This window comes from Morone saxatilis, unplaced genomic scaffold (genome assembly GCF_004916995.1).
Source record: "Morone saxatilis isolate NCDOM2014 unplaced genomic scaffold, NCSU_SB_2.0 Contig15, whole genome shotgun sequence".
NCBI classification, from domain to species: domain Eukaryota; kingdom Metazoa; phylum Chordata; class Actinopteri; family Moronidae; genus Morone; species Morone saxatilis.
Window position 1 is genome coordinate 3,500,185 of NW_023339707.1, and position 16,339 is coordinate 3,516,523.

Genomic DNA, 16,339 nt, shown 5'->3' on the forward strand with positions numbered 1-16,339 from the left:
GTGCAAAAGGTCTTTATTAAGCCATGCGGCTGCTTCAGTGCAGCCAACAGCAGCGGTCTGTCTCTGCTCTCAGACACAACAAGAGAAGAGGCAAGCATTCAAAACTAACAGAGACTTTAATATCGAATATGGCGAAATTATTGTTTGACATAGATTATAGGTCAGGTTTAAATAAAGGGACGCAGGCCTAGTATTGTTTTCCTATTAATAATAATCTAGTCACATCTTCTATTCCAGAGTCAGTTTCCCGCGAAAGGATGAGAGGGGGGGAGCACTTGGATTTGCATTTCTCTCCAACTTGAATTCATAATTATTACCCCCCTCCCCCCCAGCCCCTTTTACCGCGTTTTTATTCCCGCCACGTCTGTGTCTGGCCCAGTCTGTTATGAGGTTGGCTTTATTTTCATTCGCAACTCGTATCTGCAGTCCTATTGGTGCAGAGAGCGGAAGGGGGCGGGGACACGGGTGACGTCCGGCGCCTCGCACCGCCTCTTACTACTGTGTTATAACCGTCCTCCCCCCTCCCGCTCGTTATGTCCAAGAGCCGCTGTTTGACGCAGGCACTGGTCGTTTCACCGTCTTTTCTGTTTATATCGTGAATTTCACTCTGTTTACAAAACATTGCGGGAACCAGCCGGTGTTTACATCCATACTCCGGGACGAACTTTTTGGCTATATTTATTACTGGATCACAAGCGAGGGTTTTTCTTCCCTCCGGATGAGAGGATCCCTACCGCATTATTGTCGCTGCAACGTGGACTTCTTCACGGGAGACAGGAGAGTCGCACTATCGGAATAAGATTGCTCTTACAAACCCAGACGAAAGGAAAAAAAACGAAGAACACAACACAACGTCGTTGACCTGTGGTGGATATTATTAAGGAATGCTGCTGTCCAAGCTCAATTCTCTGGCCCACATCTCCACCGTAGACATGCCGGCGAAAATCCAGCTCCAAGTTCACCAAGGTTAGTCGCCCTTTTTCCACTCTGTCGTCATGGAGGACGGAGCTGCAGCGATGGCTGGCAGCCCGCTCCTCGCCGCGGCTCAGTCCACACACGGGCTACTACTCGCTCCTTCTCAAGGACGGGAGTTCATTTAAGACATAATATCATTTATTTACAACATAGTATCAGTGTTATTGTATTGCGGTGGCTTAGTAGCGCCGTTGCTTTGCTGTGTGTGCCGGTGTTTCCAGAGTGAGTCCCGGTGTTAACCGGCTGTGTGTGTGTTGGTTGCAGTGAAGGAGAAGGAGCCTTTCGAGAAGCTCTATCAGGTCGGCGCGGTGTTGGGCAGCGGCGGCTTCGGTACCGTCTACTCCGGTACGAGGGTAGCCGACGGAGCTCCGGTTAGTATGCATTATTATTGTAATATTTGGACATATGGCACTTTATACCAGCTGCTTTATGTTGTTGAACGTGTAATTTACGCGGGGTTTTTGCTTCTTTGCTAGGTTGCTGTCAAACATGTGGCCAAGGACAGAGTCTCAGAGTGGGGAGAGCTGGTAAGAAACGATTTATACTTTATATTTAAACATTTTTAATGCTAATATCGACATAATTGACAATATGTTTTTATAAAAGGCACTTAAGTGAAGTGTATTTTAGTTCAATTGGGCGTTTTTTAAGCACGTACACATGTAATTAATGCTGTTTGTTGTTGTCCTCAGCCCAATGGCTCGCGGGTCCCAATGGAGATAGTGCTGCTGAAGAAGGTCGGGACGGGCTTCCGTGGCGTTATCAAAATGCTGGACTGGTTCGAGCGACCGGACAGCTTCATCATCGTGATGGAGAGGCCCGAAAACGTCAAGGACCTGTTCGACTTCATCACGGAGAAAGGTGCCTTACCGGAGGAGCTGGCGCGGAGCTTTTTCCGCCAGGTGCTGGAGGCCGTGCGGCACTGCCATAACTGCGGCGTGGTTCACCGGGACATCAAAGACGAGAACATCCTCATCGACCTCCGCACCGGGGAGATGAAGCTCATCGACTTTGGCTCGGGGGCCCTCCTCAAAGACACCATTTACACAGACTTTGACGGTGAGTCATCGGTTTGATAACTGTTTTATTGTCGCTTGTAATCTTGCCCACCGTGGGGAGTCGGGCTGTTTTTACCGTCAGAGGCCGGTGGAGCTCTTTAGTCTTATGATTTGTGGCCGCAGACCCCAGTAGGAATTCCAAGGTTGTGTCATCTCTGACATCCCCCACAGCAGCAGCCTATTAATACTGGCTGCGCGGCATTACCCTTGCTTTGGCGCCCCCCATTGGGGGGAAGTGGTATTTTTACAACTCAAAGTTTGTAAACAAAGTCACATGTCCGCTCCCCCCCTCCCACACACACTCCTCTCTCACACACACAACACCGCCTGTCACGCTCCCTGGCACCTGAGCCCAGATAATACCCTCAGCAACAGGCTCAGCTGATAAACCTGCTTTCGTTTTCAGTTTGAGGATTTAATAAGTGATTATCAGTTACAAGAGATTGTGCGTTGTTATTCAACAAGGTTACCGTTTTTAAAGGTGTGTTTCTCTTTATTTCCTCCCACCTGACAGGCACAAGAGTGTACAGTCCGCCAGAGTGGATCAAATATCACCGCTATCACGGACGCTCTGCCACAGTTTGGTCCCTGGGTGTCCTGCTGTACGACATGGTGTGTGGGGACATCCCATTTGAGCACGACGAGGAGATCACAAGGGGGCAGGTCCTCTTCCGGAGGAGAATCTCAACAGGTAAATTCACCTTGCAATGACACATTTGAGCGTTTTGGGCATGTGTGTGTGTAATATTTCACTCTCAGTTTAGTGCTCCACACTCATCACATGTCCTCTCCCTCCTCCTCCAGAATGCCAGCAGCTGATCAAGTGGTGTCTGTCCCTGCGGCCGGCCGACCGGCCATCCTTCGAGGACATCATCAACCACTCGTGGATGCAGAGCACGTCCTCCTCGGTAGTCCCATCCATGACGCAGACAGAGAAGACAACCGCAGAGATCAGGCTGCACAGCATCAGCCACGAGCCCACGGCCTTCATGCCCACCCCTGTGGCGGTGGCTCGGTGATGGAGGTTGGCTCCGGTCCGAACTGGACTGCGTCGACTATTACAAAAGACTTTATGTAACAGACTCGAAGCAGAATGGAGGAGGGAGGGGAGGGGGGCAGCGCACTGGCTGGCGGCCCAGTCTCAGGCGGACGCAAGGTGTAAACGACTGCACATAGAGGAGGCCGACATTTGGTTTCAACACTGCAGGCCAGACCCTCTCCACCCTCATAACCCCAACTACTTGATTTTCCCAGCCGTCGACACACGTCAGCATCGGGATATCATCCTCGCTGGACTCAGTGACGCAGTGGGTGTTTATCAGTCTGTAGAAGGGCGTGCTCTGTGCGCACGGGCACCTGCATTGAGCAAACACGCGTCCGCCGTTCTGCTGAACGACAAGGGGACAGTCTGAGTTATGTAACCTCTCGCCGTACTGTGCTCTCCCTCTGTTCTCTGTAGAGAGCGGAGGCGCTGGTGATGAGGAGCGTGGTTTTCAAGAAAAGTGCCTTCTGTTAGATTGTTGGGGGACCCTGAAAATACTTGAATTTGTGAAAGCAAAAAGGCTCTTCTTCTCGACGGCCTTTTTGCTCCTTACAAGGCTTTATATTGTTTATTGCTGTTTGTTTTCCTCTCATGGGCCTAGATCAGTAAAGCCCATGTCATTTACAACCACTACTATCACTACTCCAACGTCATTAGCAACCAGACAACCTCATAGCTCCGGCAGCAACCTGTGCAAACAACAAAAAACACTGGACTTACCTCACTCTCTTTTACTACAGCATCCGCCTCCACTTTACAACCTCCGCTTCCTCCTCTTCTCCTGTTGTACTGTATACAAACACAAGGCTTAGGCGAACCGCCCGTTCACATCCACCTGAATGCACACCACAATGCAAACCTAACCGTACCGAGATACAACATCCTCTGCTCTCTCTTTTTTTTTTTTTTTTTATGTTCAAACAGTGCCTCACACAGGTCTTACAATTCGGTGGAGACAAGAATTGTAAATAATAGTGATATTTATTATTGCTGTGACTTCTTTCTCACACTCAATGAGCGCAGAATTTATTTATTTATTTATGAGAGAATTGCGGCTGTACGCGTGTATTTCATTCCACAGTCACTGAAGGGCCCACGGATTATTTAAAAGACAAACAAAGATGAGACAATTTTTTTTTAACCATATTTATGGCTTGAAATTTTAAAAGAGCAGATGCCTGTGTGTATGTTTGTGTATGTAATGTAAATAACGTGTAAATAGTCCTGAAAAGCACTTCCATCTTAATGTATCTAACATTGAACGTCTACTGATGGTAACTGGTTTTGTTACGCTGTCGTCTGCTGTGGGAGCAAGTGAATGTTTGTGTGCGAGTGTACGAATGTATTTGTGTGTGTGTGCGAGCGAGAGAGAGAGAGAGAAAGATGCGAGAACGAGAAAAACGTCTGGTGTAATGATTGCAGCTTGGATTGTTTGTTCATCCGTTCAAATTAGAATTGTAAATTATGTTAGAAACTATTTTTATACGATTTCAATAAATATTTTTTTAAACTGTGACATATGGCTTCTTTCATCATTCATCATCAGTCATTCAAATCATTCATGCATCAGTAAAAAAATGTGTGCTATGATACAGTTAAGTTTGATTTCACTTTAGCAGTTTAACAGTGCTACATACTGTACATAAATAGAATTTAGTGGGTCAGAATGAACAGGTTTCCTGTTTGCAGAGAAGCAGCGGGTGCGGAGAATAGATGAAGAGATAAGAGGAGACACCAGCCTGTCTTCTCTTATCTCTTCATCTACTCTCCGTATCCGGGGGGCGCTTACATATAGATGAGAAAACAAACTCAAATCATTGCCACAACTGACTTCCTACTACACACAGATGTTTAAGAAAGGCAAATTATCATTACTGATAGAAAGGTATTCACTCATACAGGATATGGATTCTTGTATTGTTTGAGAAGTTTGATTTAGATGTGAATAAAACTCATTTACTCAATGAGTTCCCTGAACCTATCTCAAAATACATGAGGATTTCAGCTGTTGCTCGGGGTTTGAATGAAGACTTCTCAATATGTCTCTCAGGTATTTACACACAGCCATGTACTGTATGTTCTGTGTAATATCATTTATCTACCCTTATATCCACAGTCAAATTTTATCTACTACAAGTACTAGCTGGGCAAAGCACAAATCCAGTGGAAGTTTTTAAATCTGTCAAGGAAGGAGGCTACAGTTTCTTAACATCCTGTTGATAGCTGTTACTCACTAGGGGTAGCTTTTTAATTTTCCAGGAAAACACCTCTAGAACAATGGGTCAGGAATGTCAGACCTTCATAACTGTTGATACACACATATTCTGGACTGTTACAAAATCATAATATTTAGCCTTTTCTTGGTCCAGCATTGCCATTTTGCAGACTTTTGAGACATTTTATATTCCTGTGGGATAAAATGAGTAACCCCTAGTAACAGTCAATACATACAGTAAAGTTATTATATCAACTGCTTCGTACTATTGGATTCAGAGCAACCTTATTTCAATAATATGTGCTTTGATTCAGTATAAATCTTAACCTTATTTTTGCGTTTTTAAACGAAATTCAATCGATTAAGGCACGACAAATATGTGAAAGATAGATTTTGTTTTGTGTAGCCACGTTTTAAAAGTTTTCACAGCAGATCTTGTGTTTCCACCTTTATCAGAAAACTTCTGGGGGCTTTTCTTTAACATACTAAATATATTGGTTATTAATGGTTAAGCTCTGGTGGAAAGTAACTACACTGACTTAAGATCTGTACTTCACTAGTTTTATGTCAATATCCTCCTAATTACTACTTACTGATAGTAAGAAAGAAAGACTTACTAGCGATGAAACAATATACTCCAATCATGATTCCAGACCATTCATGATATTGGGTTCACAATGCAATTTTCTCATGATTTGTTTAACAAAATAAAACTGAAACATTACTGAAAAAGATTTTCTCAAATGATAGAATGCTTTTTTATTACTGAGGTAGGGTATAAACTGCAACACAAAGCATATTTTCTTTTGTGATGTGAAACTGTTGTCTTTGCTTTATTACCACAACTGATATCACGAGTCATTTCTCATCTCACTGATTTGAATCTAACTGGCTCTCGATATAGCTTCACATTCCTAATTAGCACTTGTAGTTTGGTGTTTTGTTACATAAGGCCATATTTATTAAGTGTTATTAAGAGAGAATGAGTATCGTTGTGATACTACCACCTCATAAGGTCCATACTTAAGATCATAATCCATGTACAACTTTCTTACTTACTATCAATAAGCAATAATTAGGAGGTTGTTAAGGGAAAACTCTTAGTTAATGGAGTAGTAGTTGTAGAATATGGTCATGCAGAATAAGGCATTAATAGGTGCTTTATAATGATTAAATAATATATGTTACTAATATGCATGCTGATTAATATGTGTACCTTAATATAAAGGTCTACCATATTCCAATAATATAATGCATACTCAACTGTAAATACCTTTTGCTGATAATACTTGCAGGACTATTACATATTTTACACTGTGAGTAGTAGTTTTTACTTAGGTAAAGGATATGAGTACTTCTTCCACCATTAGATATACAATAATCCCCCTCTGCCAGTGTACAGCTGGAATGTGGGCCACTGCCTGTCGTCATGGGTTAAATCCCACTAACAAGCTGCAGATGCTCTTGTGGGTTAATCTAGACATTGATAGTGACCAGCAGGCAGCAGCCTATCATGGATCTGCTCTCTTGGACAGATAAGAGTTGTAGGTTTAATCAGTTGTGATGCCCCCGTGGGACTCCTGGCCTCACCGCTAATCTTCTCCCAGACAGCACTGCTGGGACCCCACTTACAGCAAAACCAAGATTTACGCAACAGCCAATGACATGGAGGCTGGAAACGCTGCTGCTCCCATCAGCCTCGGTTAGTGTCTGTCAGGTGAATGCAATGTTTACCAGCTGTGATTTGAATGGATGGATGTGGAGGCCACGATGCTTCCATTGTACCATCTCTTTAAAGCATCTGCAGTTCCCCTCAGTGCTGCTGAGCTTTTAGCATGACTTTGGTAATCCCTGTACATCTCCTTTAGTGCCACCATGAGGTTGAAATTTGTGGTTTTGAGTGATATGAAATGTCATAATATAAAATTTGGTACAGATGTTTCCCTGCCGGATGGATTGCAATAGCTTTAGTGAGCTCTCAACTTTTTTATCTAGCGTCATCATCATTCGATGCAAAACTGATGACATTCCCATCAGCCTCAGTCGTGCTTTTAGTTTTAGTGCTAATTAGCAAACGTTAACATGCTAACACGCTACTCAGTGCTAGCATACATGTTAGTATACTACTACAGTGGAAAAGTCTACACACCCCTGTTAAAATGCCAGGTTTTTGTGATGTAAAAAAATGAGACAAAGATAAATCATGTCCAAACTTTTTCCACCTTTAATGTGACCTATAATGTGAACAAAATCAACTTTGAAACAAAAAAACTAAATCTTTGTTAGGTGGAAAAATAAAAAATAAAAAACTTACAACTAACCTGGTCTGCATAAGTGTGCACCACCTTGAAACTAATTACTTTGTTGAAGCACCTTTTGATTTTGATTACAGCACTCATCTTTTTGGTAGAATCAGATTAGCATCACATTCTTGATCGAACCATTTGCCCCACTTTCTTCCACAAAACTCCAAACTCTCAATGCAATCCCCATCCCAACGCATGAAAATATGAATTTGTGTACATTAAACAGCCAGTACTTCGCAAATTCCTGCAGTGTCTTTAGCATTTGTGTACCCTTGGACCCTCCATGACCATTTTCTTTTGATCTTTTGTACCTTCTCCTGACTGATACCTTTTAACAATGAGATCCCTTCTGAAATCTGTAAGCTCTTCTGTGGACCAATGGCTTTGCCTCTGAGATGCAACTGAGAGAAAATGGTGCAGGAAAGTCCACTAGAACAGCCCGAACTTTATTTGGGATAATTCGAGGGTCACTTTAAATGATGGGCAGGTGTGTACTGACTACTATTTAAGACATAAAGTTTGAACTGTGATTGGTCAATTCTGAACACAAACGGCCACCATTCCCAGTTAAAAGAGCATGTGCACACTTACTGCAACAACGGGTTACTTGGTAAGTTTTTTTATTTTATTTTTCCACCTAAAACAATTTTTTTTTCAAGTTGAATTGTTCAATTATATCGACAAAAGTGAAAAATCTTGGACATGATTTATCTTTGTCTCATTTTTTTACATCACAAAAACCATTTTAACAGGGGTGTGTAGACTTTGTATAGCCACTGCATCTACTAGTAGTTAGTAGATGGTTATCATGGTAAATATGTCCTGCTAAACATCAGCATGTTAGCATCTACATTTTGAGCATGTTATCATGTCAATGTTAGCATTTAGCTCAAATCACCACTGTGCTAAAGTACAGCCTCACAGAGCCGCTAGTCTGGCTGCAGATTGTTGTAGTCTTGTTAGGACAAGTGGTCAGAAATGGTTTCTCTGTTTACACTAATTTTAAGTGACCCTGCTCTTTTTGGTGCACTTGTAATGATATGACCAACGACATTCAGAGCCCGCACTTTAATTACGTCTTTGTCTTGCTATGTTGTAGAATTCCTGAAGAAGCCAGAAAGCCAGATCAACTGTATTACCCCATGTTCCTATGTTTCAGTTTAGGCGGAGCTGCATAAGTGACACATGGGTAATGTTTAGGACATTACTCATTTGCAATAAAGGTTTCAAGTCAAGATCATCCCAAGGGTTTTACTAATGCCTCTCCACACACACTCACAGAGTCAACCTCTGGGGGTCACACTCCTTCAGCACCATCTAATCCTCAGGCTATCCTTGATATCTGTAATATCTGCAATCTACTTCTGCAAGCTTTCACCCCATCTATCTCACATTTTATCCTTGAAAGATTCTAAGACACGGGTCTTCAACGTATTTCAGGCCAAAGAGCTAATAGAGAGATGGAGCAGGGACCCCCCTACTATATATATTGTGTAAAATTGTGTTGCATATTAAACTGGGCCTACAATAACGTGTAGGCAGCCTGTAGTTCCATGTTTAAATGTACCTTGTCATCATGTAACAATAATAAGCTATTAAAATAAAGAATACTGACAGATTCATATGCACCTGTGCAATTTCTATTTGGGAATGATATGTTGAATTTATTATAGTATATAAGTAGTAGTATTTTCAGACATGTTTAAATGCCCCGGGTTCTAAGACATACATGTTTGAAGTCACAAAAAAACCAAATCAAAGACCAGTGGTGGCTACGCACAACTCCCGGAATACATTTTTTGTATCAGATAATAATACACAGAGGTCAAAGGAAACCAGCCCTAAAAATAAAATGTCATCTACAACATGAATTTAAACTGCAGTGTCAGTCTTCAGTAGTCATTCTGGTGCTGGCTTTCCTCTGCAGGTACTCAGACAACATACAATTTCTTTGAAAAGATTACAGCATATTGGCGACCACAGGTAGTTTCCGCGAATGACACCACCACTCATTTCCCCCCTCATTCTGAGAACCACCACATGCCACATCAAACTCTGCATGTTGGTTCGTGTGTGAACGTCCTAAACTGCAGCCAAGTTGTTCTGTTGTTCTAAAGATTGCAAGCATTTAAGCTCAAAAGCAGGACTTCTTTAGGTCACGTTCTACTTCTTGAGCCTTTATGCACTAAGAGATGCTAATAGGGTCATAGGTAAAAAACTAAAAATAGAATTCTGTCTTGCCTGCAGTGACGGTTGTCAATACTCAGACGTTAAAGAAGTTATCATTTATATTTTTATAGTCATGTATCAAATGACAACGTGAAAACAATGTGAAAGGGTTCGCTTGAACTTACAGCTCCCTTCAGCTTTACAGGTCTATAGTGAGTTTCAGCCTACTGTTTAGCTGTCCAGCTGCAACTTCACTGTTTTGGTTCACTCTCATAGTGTCATCTTTGACTGCAGCACAAAAAACACAAGCTGTTCTGCATCAAACTGGGGACAAAGTTAGCGACTAGCTGGTGAACACTGGAGTATTTAGCAGTATAATTCATCAGATTGTTTCTGCTGCCTCCAATAGGCCAAAGAATCAGTCATTTCAGGTTGAAGAAAATAGTTAGAAATTTTGGGAAATACACTTATTCACTTTTCTTTTTACTTTAGCTTAGCATAAAGACTGGAAACGGAAAAATAGCCAGTCTGGATCTGTCCAAACGTAACAAAATCAGCCTACTAGCACTGCTAAAGCTCACATTATATCTTGTTTGTTTAACCTGTTGTAAAACAGAAGTGTAAAAACAAGTTGTGGTTTTACACAAAGGTTATGTGCTGCAATATTTTTAGGTCGGATGCAGTGACTCCCTGGACTCTCTGCTGGTTGCGTGTCAAGCGAACGGCGATGAAATGAAGTCTTGTTGTCAAGTTAGTTTACCCCGCTTTAGTCTTTATGCTAAACCAACCTAACCAGCTGCTGATTTCATTTCCCGGACAGACAGAGAGTGGTATCTATCTTCTCATCTAACCCTTGGTAAAAAAGCCCACATTTGAGTTGTATCTGCACACTATAGTGATCTGTGTTGTCCTATTGTTCATGCTACCATTGTTTGTCGACCACAATTTTCCCCACACACGTAGGACTAATCATGCAAACTGTACTCAGTCAAATACAGAGCTGTGTATTTGCATGGACTGTCAGTGAGTCACTCTCTCCCCCCCAGAGTTCATTTGACTGTCTTAGTTCAACACTGAGTCATCACAAAAATAGGACACCAGCTACCAGAGAGGTTTTAGAACAGCACTGTCTATGTTTAGCTTTCAGAAGAAAAGACACATTTGTAACTAATTTGGGTCTCCTTGAAGAGACCTGATGTGTGATAATGAGTCAAAGAGCGTGTCATTTGCTTTGATCACGTTACAGAGGCTACAATGCAATATGATTTTCTCATCTGTGCTTTACCCTGGTCTCAGCAGGCGTCATTGACCTGACAGTTTTCACCGCCTCACCAATAAGAGCTGATTGGCTCATCTTTGTCTGGTTACTGCACCTTGTTCTTCTGAGAAAGACACAGAAAGACATGTATTATGACCCTCCTCCTTGCAACGGTTAGATGCAGAACCGGAACTGTTGGGCAACACTGTCAGGATTACTTTCTGGTAAAGGTCATAATGAAAGCTTGTGAGGAACTTTCATTTACCTTATATGTCATTCATGCAACCTAAACCAAATCCCTATTTATCGATCTATCGTTCTATCTATAGATACAGTATTTTGTCTTCATCTTGGAGAATTTCCTTCATCTTTCTGTTTGATGAGGTCACATCAACCTCATAAAGGCAGAAATACAGGCATACACACAGACTCACACACAGACATTAAGTGAGTAATGGAGCCAGTGTCACTTGTTCCAGCAGAACTGATGCTCCAGTAAAGGTCGGGATGAACTGCCTCCTCACTGAGCAACACTGTTCCAGATGTCACAGCCTGGCTCCGACTCTGCTCTTCTTCAGTACTTGATCCACGCTCTGTGTGTGTGTGTGTGTGTGTGTGTGTGGTTGGGGGTGGAGGGATTTCGGGCACCAGACTGTCGGGCCACCCTGGCTGCTACACTCAGTCAAATTTAGCCTCTAAGGAGTTTTGTCTGTTGCCAGGTTGAAAAAATGACTTTCCACAGATCAGGAGCTCACAGTTTCCATCTCTTCATAGCAGAATGAGTCACACAGTGATGTAGTGGTAGAGGTGGGTAAAAGTATGGCCACCAGCTGCTGATCATCACACAAAACCGCAATTTATCCCTCTCTCTTTTATTTGTTAGCATAGCACAATCTGTTCGTATTATGAGATGAGGGATAGTATGGCATATATATGTATATACATACACACACACACACACACGTATAGAGGTCATTTTGCATTGCTGTCAGAATCCGATATCTACATATTCACAGAATATTGATAAAGGGATACTGGTTACCTACAGACACTTATACTGCTGCAGCCTATATATTGCAGCATATATACTGTATATATTGTAAGACCACCCTCTTGCCACCCCATTAATATATTTATATATATATATATATATATATAACACGAAAAGGTTGAAAAGTACCAAGGGTTGAAAGAACAGCTGGAGCAGATGTGGAAGATCAAGGCAAGCGTGATCCCCGTGGTAGTAGGCACTCGGGGCCAGTGACCCCCAAAACTGGGGGAGTGGCCCCAACAGAATCCGCCAGGAACAACATCAGAAGCCTCCAGTCCGAAAGAGCGCAGTCCTAGGAACAGCTAAGAATACGTGCGCAGAAGCGCTCAAACTCCAGGCCCCTCTGGTAGAAGGAGCTGCCTTGAGGATAGACCAGATACCCCCAAGAGGGTGAGAGGGAAGTTATATATATAAATATATATATAAATATATATATAATAACTTTAATACATTTGAAAAGTATGATTAGAGTATTGTGACATTGTAAATAATTACACAGTCTCAGTTGGTTGACAGTCTCAACCTAAAGCATCATGGGATTGCCAGTGAAGGAAATATAAACCATGCCACAATGGTTTTCAACACAGAAAATTTCAACTCAAAGTTTTGTGGGTGTGCGTTTCTTAGGTGTAAAGTGAAATATTTTCAACGTTTGAATTTTTAAGTAATCCAAAAGTATGGAATGATCATTTTTGCATCTCAAATTTAATTTCCACTGAAAACAACTATTAAAATAAAAATAGTGTGTCTGTACCAATCAAACTACATTTCTTAATTCTAGAGAACAAGATTTGTAGGCAATGACATATCAGTGCTACAGTACTTCATTAAATACACTTTGATATATTGATTTTAATAATATTTCAATTAACTGTGCAGACCTTGTTAATAATTACAAAAATGGCCATGTAATTTGTATTCAGTAACTACCATTTCAATGTCATCTGACTGTAATGTTTGAATCTAGAAAGGTGCAGGAAGGTTTTATATATTTAAAGCAGGTAAACAGAAGGGCACAGTGTTCAATTTTGGCTTGCATTGATAATGCATTTTTAACAAACACAAATATTTGACACAGTGAACGCAAGGTGAATATCTCCCTTCCAGTAGTGTATAATAAATAATCTCAGTGTGAATGACAAGTTCACTCAAGTGTGAGAAATGTTTCATTTCACTTTTCACTTTCAGAACAGAAATGCTGCAGACAAGGTTCTTTTATTCTTTGAATAAACCACAGAGCTACTCTGAAACATGGGCCCATAAAGGAGAAGCATCCATTTGGTGTGTGTTCATAATCACTGTCAGACGGCTGTGACCAGATGGCAGAGATGCTACTTTGGACAAACTCCAGAGCCACTTCTGTTCTCTGAGGAGATTTAGCTGTGAAATCTAACCTTGAATCTGCCAAAAGAATTCTCCCAATATCCGCATATGCCCACAAAAAAAAGTTGCTGCTGGCTTTGTTGTTGTGCTTTCAGGATCGGATTCTCTCAAGTGAAAGTCATTCACCTTCAGTGATCAGCTTGAATGCTTGCCATCAACTCACTGCAGGGCTTCTGTGGACCTGGAGAGGAGTCCAGAGAGCATGCGCCTCACACTACACGTGAAGCGGAAAATGCTCTCCAGAAAGAAATGAGGAGGAATACATTCTGTTGGAGATTGCAGACTTTCAGTACATAGGGTTTTTGAACAGTTTTCCTCCCAAACTTTATCTCGTAAGTGATATATCCTAAAATTGCTCCAATCTCACAGCCAGTTTTTACACTCCAACAGAATTGCATCTGTTCTGAATGGAGCAAAAAAAGTCTTGAAATAAAAAAGGCTTTTCTCAAAGGCAAGTAAAGTCAAGGTTGTTTTGGATGACTTATTTTGATGACGCCGAGCACTCTAAGTGACGTCGTGAAGGGGGTTTCATGCCTGTCCTACAGAGTCCTTGATTAAAGGTGCCGGGGAGAAAGCAATAACGGCAAAGCTGTGCTCTGGCATTAACCCCCCCAAATTAGAGAGGAGCAGACAGAGACGGAGGAGACAGAAGGCTTATTGTCACATGCAGCCATGTTTAGCATTCAAACGGCCTTCCTGTGACAACTGTTCAGCCCTCAACCCAGCCCAAATGCTTTGGCTCTGTTAAACATACATTTGGTTTGCAAAAATATTGAAATGAAAGAATGTGACATATTTCCATATTTCACACATATTTGTGGGAGGTTCACTTTCACAAATTGAAGATTCTGTTTAAGTATATTTATTTTTAGGGTTTTAAGACCTTTGGGGCTTCATTCAGATGCAAAACTCATAAATGATGCAACCTTTGACACTCTTACATCATTGTGGCCCAACTCGGCTATCAGGCGCCAAATATCATGCAGGTCATACCCCTAAATGTCCTTTAATGTCTGAATAGAGTCGTTACAGACCATTTACATAACAGAAAGCTGTATTCTAAATCCCAAAAGCCATTACTTGAATAAGTGAAGCTATCAATGCAGATTACATCTGTCTAGAGGGCGACTATAGTACTATACCAACAGAGATAGTGACCGCTTAGTCCATCGTATAGCTGGATGTCTTGTTTCTGCTTGTGGAGGGTAAAATGGAGGCTGAAACAGCTCTTTTTCTTTGTCTTTGCCGTGATCAAACACCCGTCCAAGCAGGAAACAGCTAATGATTAGCATAATCACTCAGTCCCCAGAGCACTCAATCACCTCCAGTGGCAGTTTATGATGCAGAAGGGCAGACATGATGGAGAGGAGCTTTTCTAGCCCGTAATTGGCTGTAAATATTGTATGCAGTATATATATTTTTCCTGTTTGGTGGCTCAGATACAGCCGTACGTATGCAGCCTGTGAAATGTAAATTTGGGCGAATGGAAGGAACGGAGGAGGATTCACCGTCCTGTTGTTTTCAGGAAAGCTGAGTCTTCTCTAAACAGCTGTTCAGATAGATAGCTCCCAGGGGCAACCAGACACACATTTGGATTTAACAGCAATCAGGTACTAACCAAGAAATGTTTGTAGAGCTCTGTGTGTGAGTGGTGGTTCCTATCTCGCATGCAGGCTTGAACATTCACTGTATTAAAAAATGTGCAAATGATAAAATGTTTGGGCCATTTCTGGTCTTGGAAACAACAGCAGAGCGATGAGGCATTTGGGAAGAGTGCTAGATGTCAGCTTGTATCCACATTCCAACATCATTAGTGTTAATGTCAAGCTAATGTCCCCGAAATATCCTGCTTTGCCTTATTTGACATTTTTGGAGCCCCATTTGATGTCAGAGAATATACGCCTGAGGACGCATCAAAGAACAATTCCTCACAGAAATGAGCAAAGTGAGTTTTTTTCGAGTCCCTGTGGAGAGATTTATTTATACAACTGTCATCTAACTCTGTCACACACACAAACCACAAGCCGGTCTGCGTCTGCAATGGCCCCCTCCCCACGAGAGCTGCCCTCTACTCTGCGTATCCCAAGAGAAAGAGGTCACGATCCACCCCAGTCCTCCAGGGAATTGCCACGTAAGATGACGCCGCCGCTGCTCCAGGTTCTACAAACACTAGAGCTGCAAATTAAATATAGCCGCATAAACAAACAAAGCTCAAAGCATCTCTGAGGGCCCTCGCTCCTTCTGGGAGGAGGAATAGCTCATCTCTCGCATTTTCGCCACCTTGGACGTGACAGAATGCCGGGTCATTGGTCACCTGCCACTCGCTTGTCAACACCGACTCAAAGACAGTCTCGCACCTCCTGGAAGCCGCTCAGACCCGCTGAGAGGAACTCATCTTCACTTCAGACATAAAAGCTTGTGGCTGCCGCATTGTGCGAAACAGTCAGCCGGTGCATAAATCAATCACAGTGCCGACTTAAGACCATATTCCAAATAAGTGGTGACTCGTCAGATGTGTAGTCTAGGAGATGAAGGGGAGGATTTGTCAAGCACATCTTTCTCATCACTTTGCCACCTACTGAAAAGAAGACGGGTGTGGACTTCATCTTATTTGTTAAAAATATGCCGTCACAAGGTAGATTGTTGTTTGGTGTTCCTTTGTAAAGGACCAACATGAAGTCACTGCACTGTAAAATCTTACAGTCAATGTAATTCAATCAAATCAGCTATTTTTTATTAACTCAATCATATACAGTATGCGCAGAGTTTGACACTGGAAGGATGTTTTCACATTCATCAGCTGAAAGAGGAAAGTTTCTCTGTCCTCATTAAAAATCTGATTTTAAGGGGCTAGGCCTTCCAGCAGGATTTGTGACATCACA

At 42.1% G+C, this 16,339-nt stretch overlaps 1 protein-coding gene across 1 annotated transcript; it reads left to right on the forward strand.

The window, feature by feature from the left end:
• The first annotated feature begins 523 nt into the window (after positions 1–523).
• Positions 524–4,591, forward strand: pim1 (Pim-1 proto-oncogene, serine/threonine kinase). The gene is made up of 6 exons (XM_035656592.1): positions 524–966; positions 1,240–1,346; positions 1,452–1,502; positions 1,668–2,034; positions 2,548–2,724; positions 2,838–4,591. Exons 1-6 carry the CDS (start codon positions 885–887, stop codon positions 3,050–3,052), a joined length of 999 nt encoding a protein of 332 aa, XP_035512485.1. The 5' UTR covers positions 524–884; the 3' UTR covers positions 3,053–4,591.
• The last annotated feature ends 11,748 nt before the right edge of the window (positions 4,592–16,339 follow it).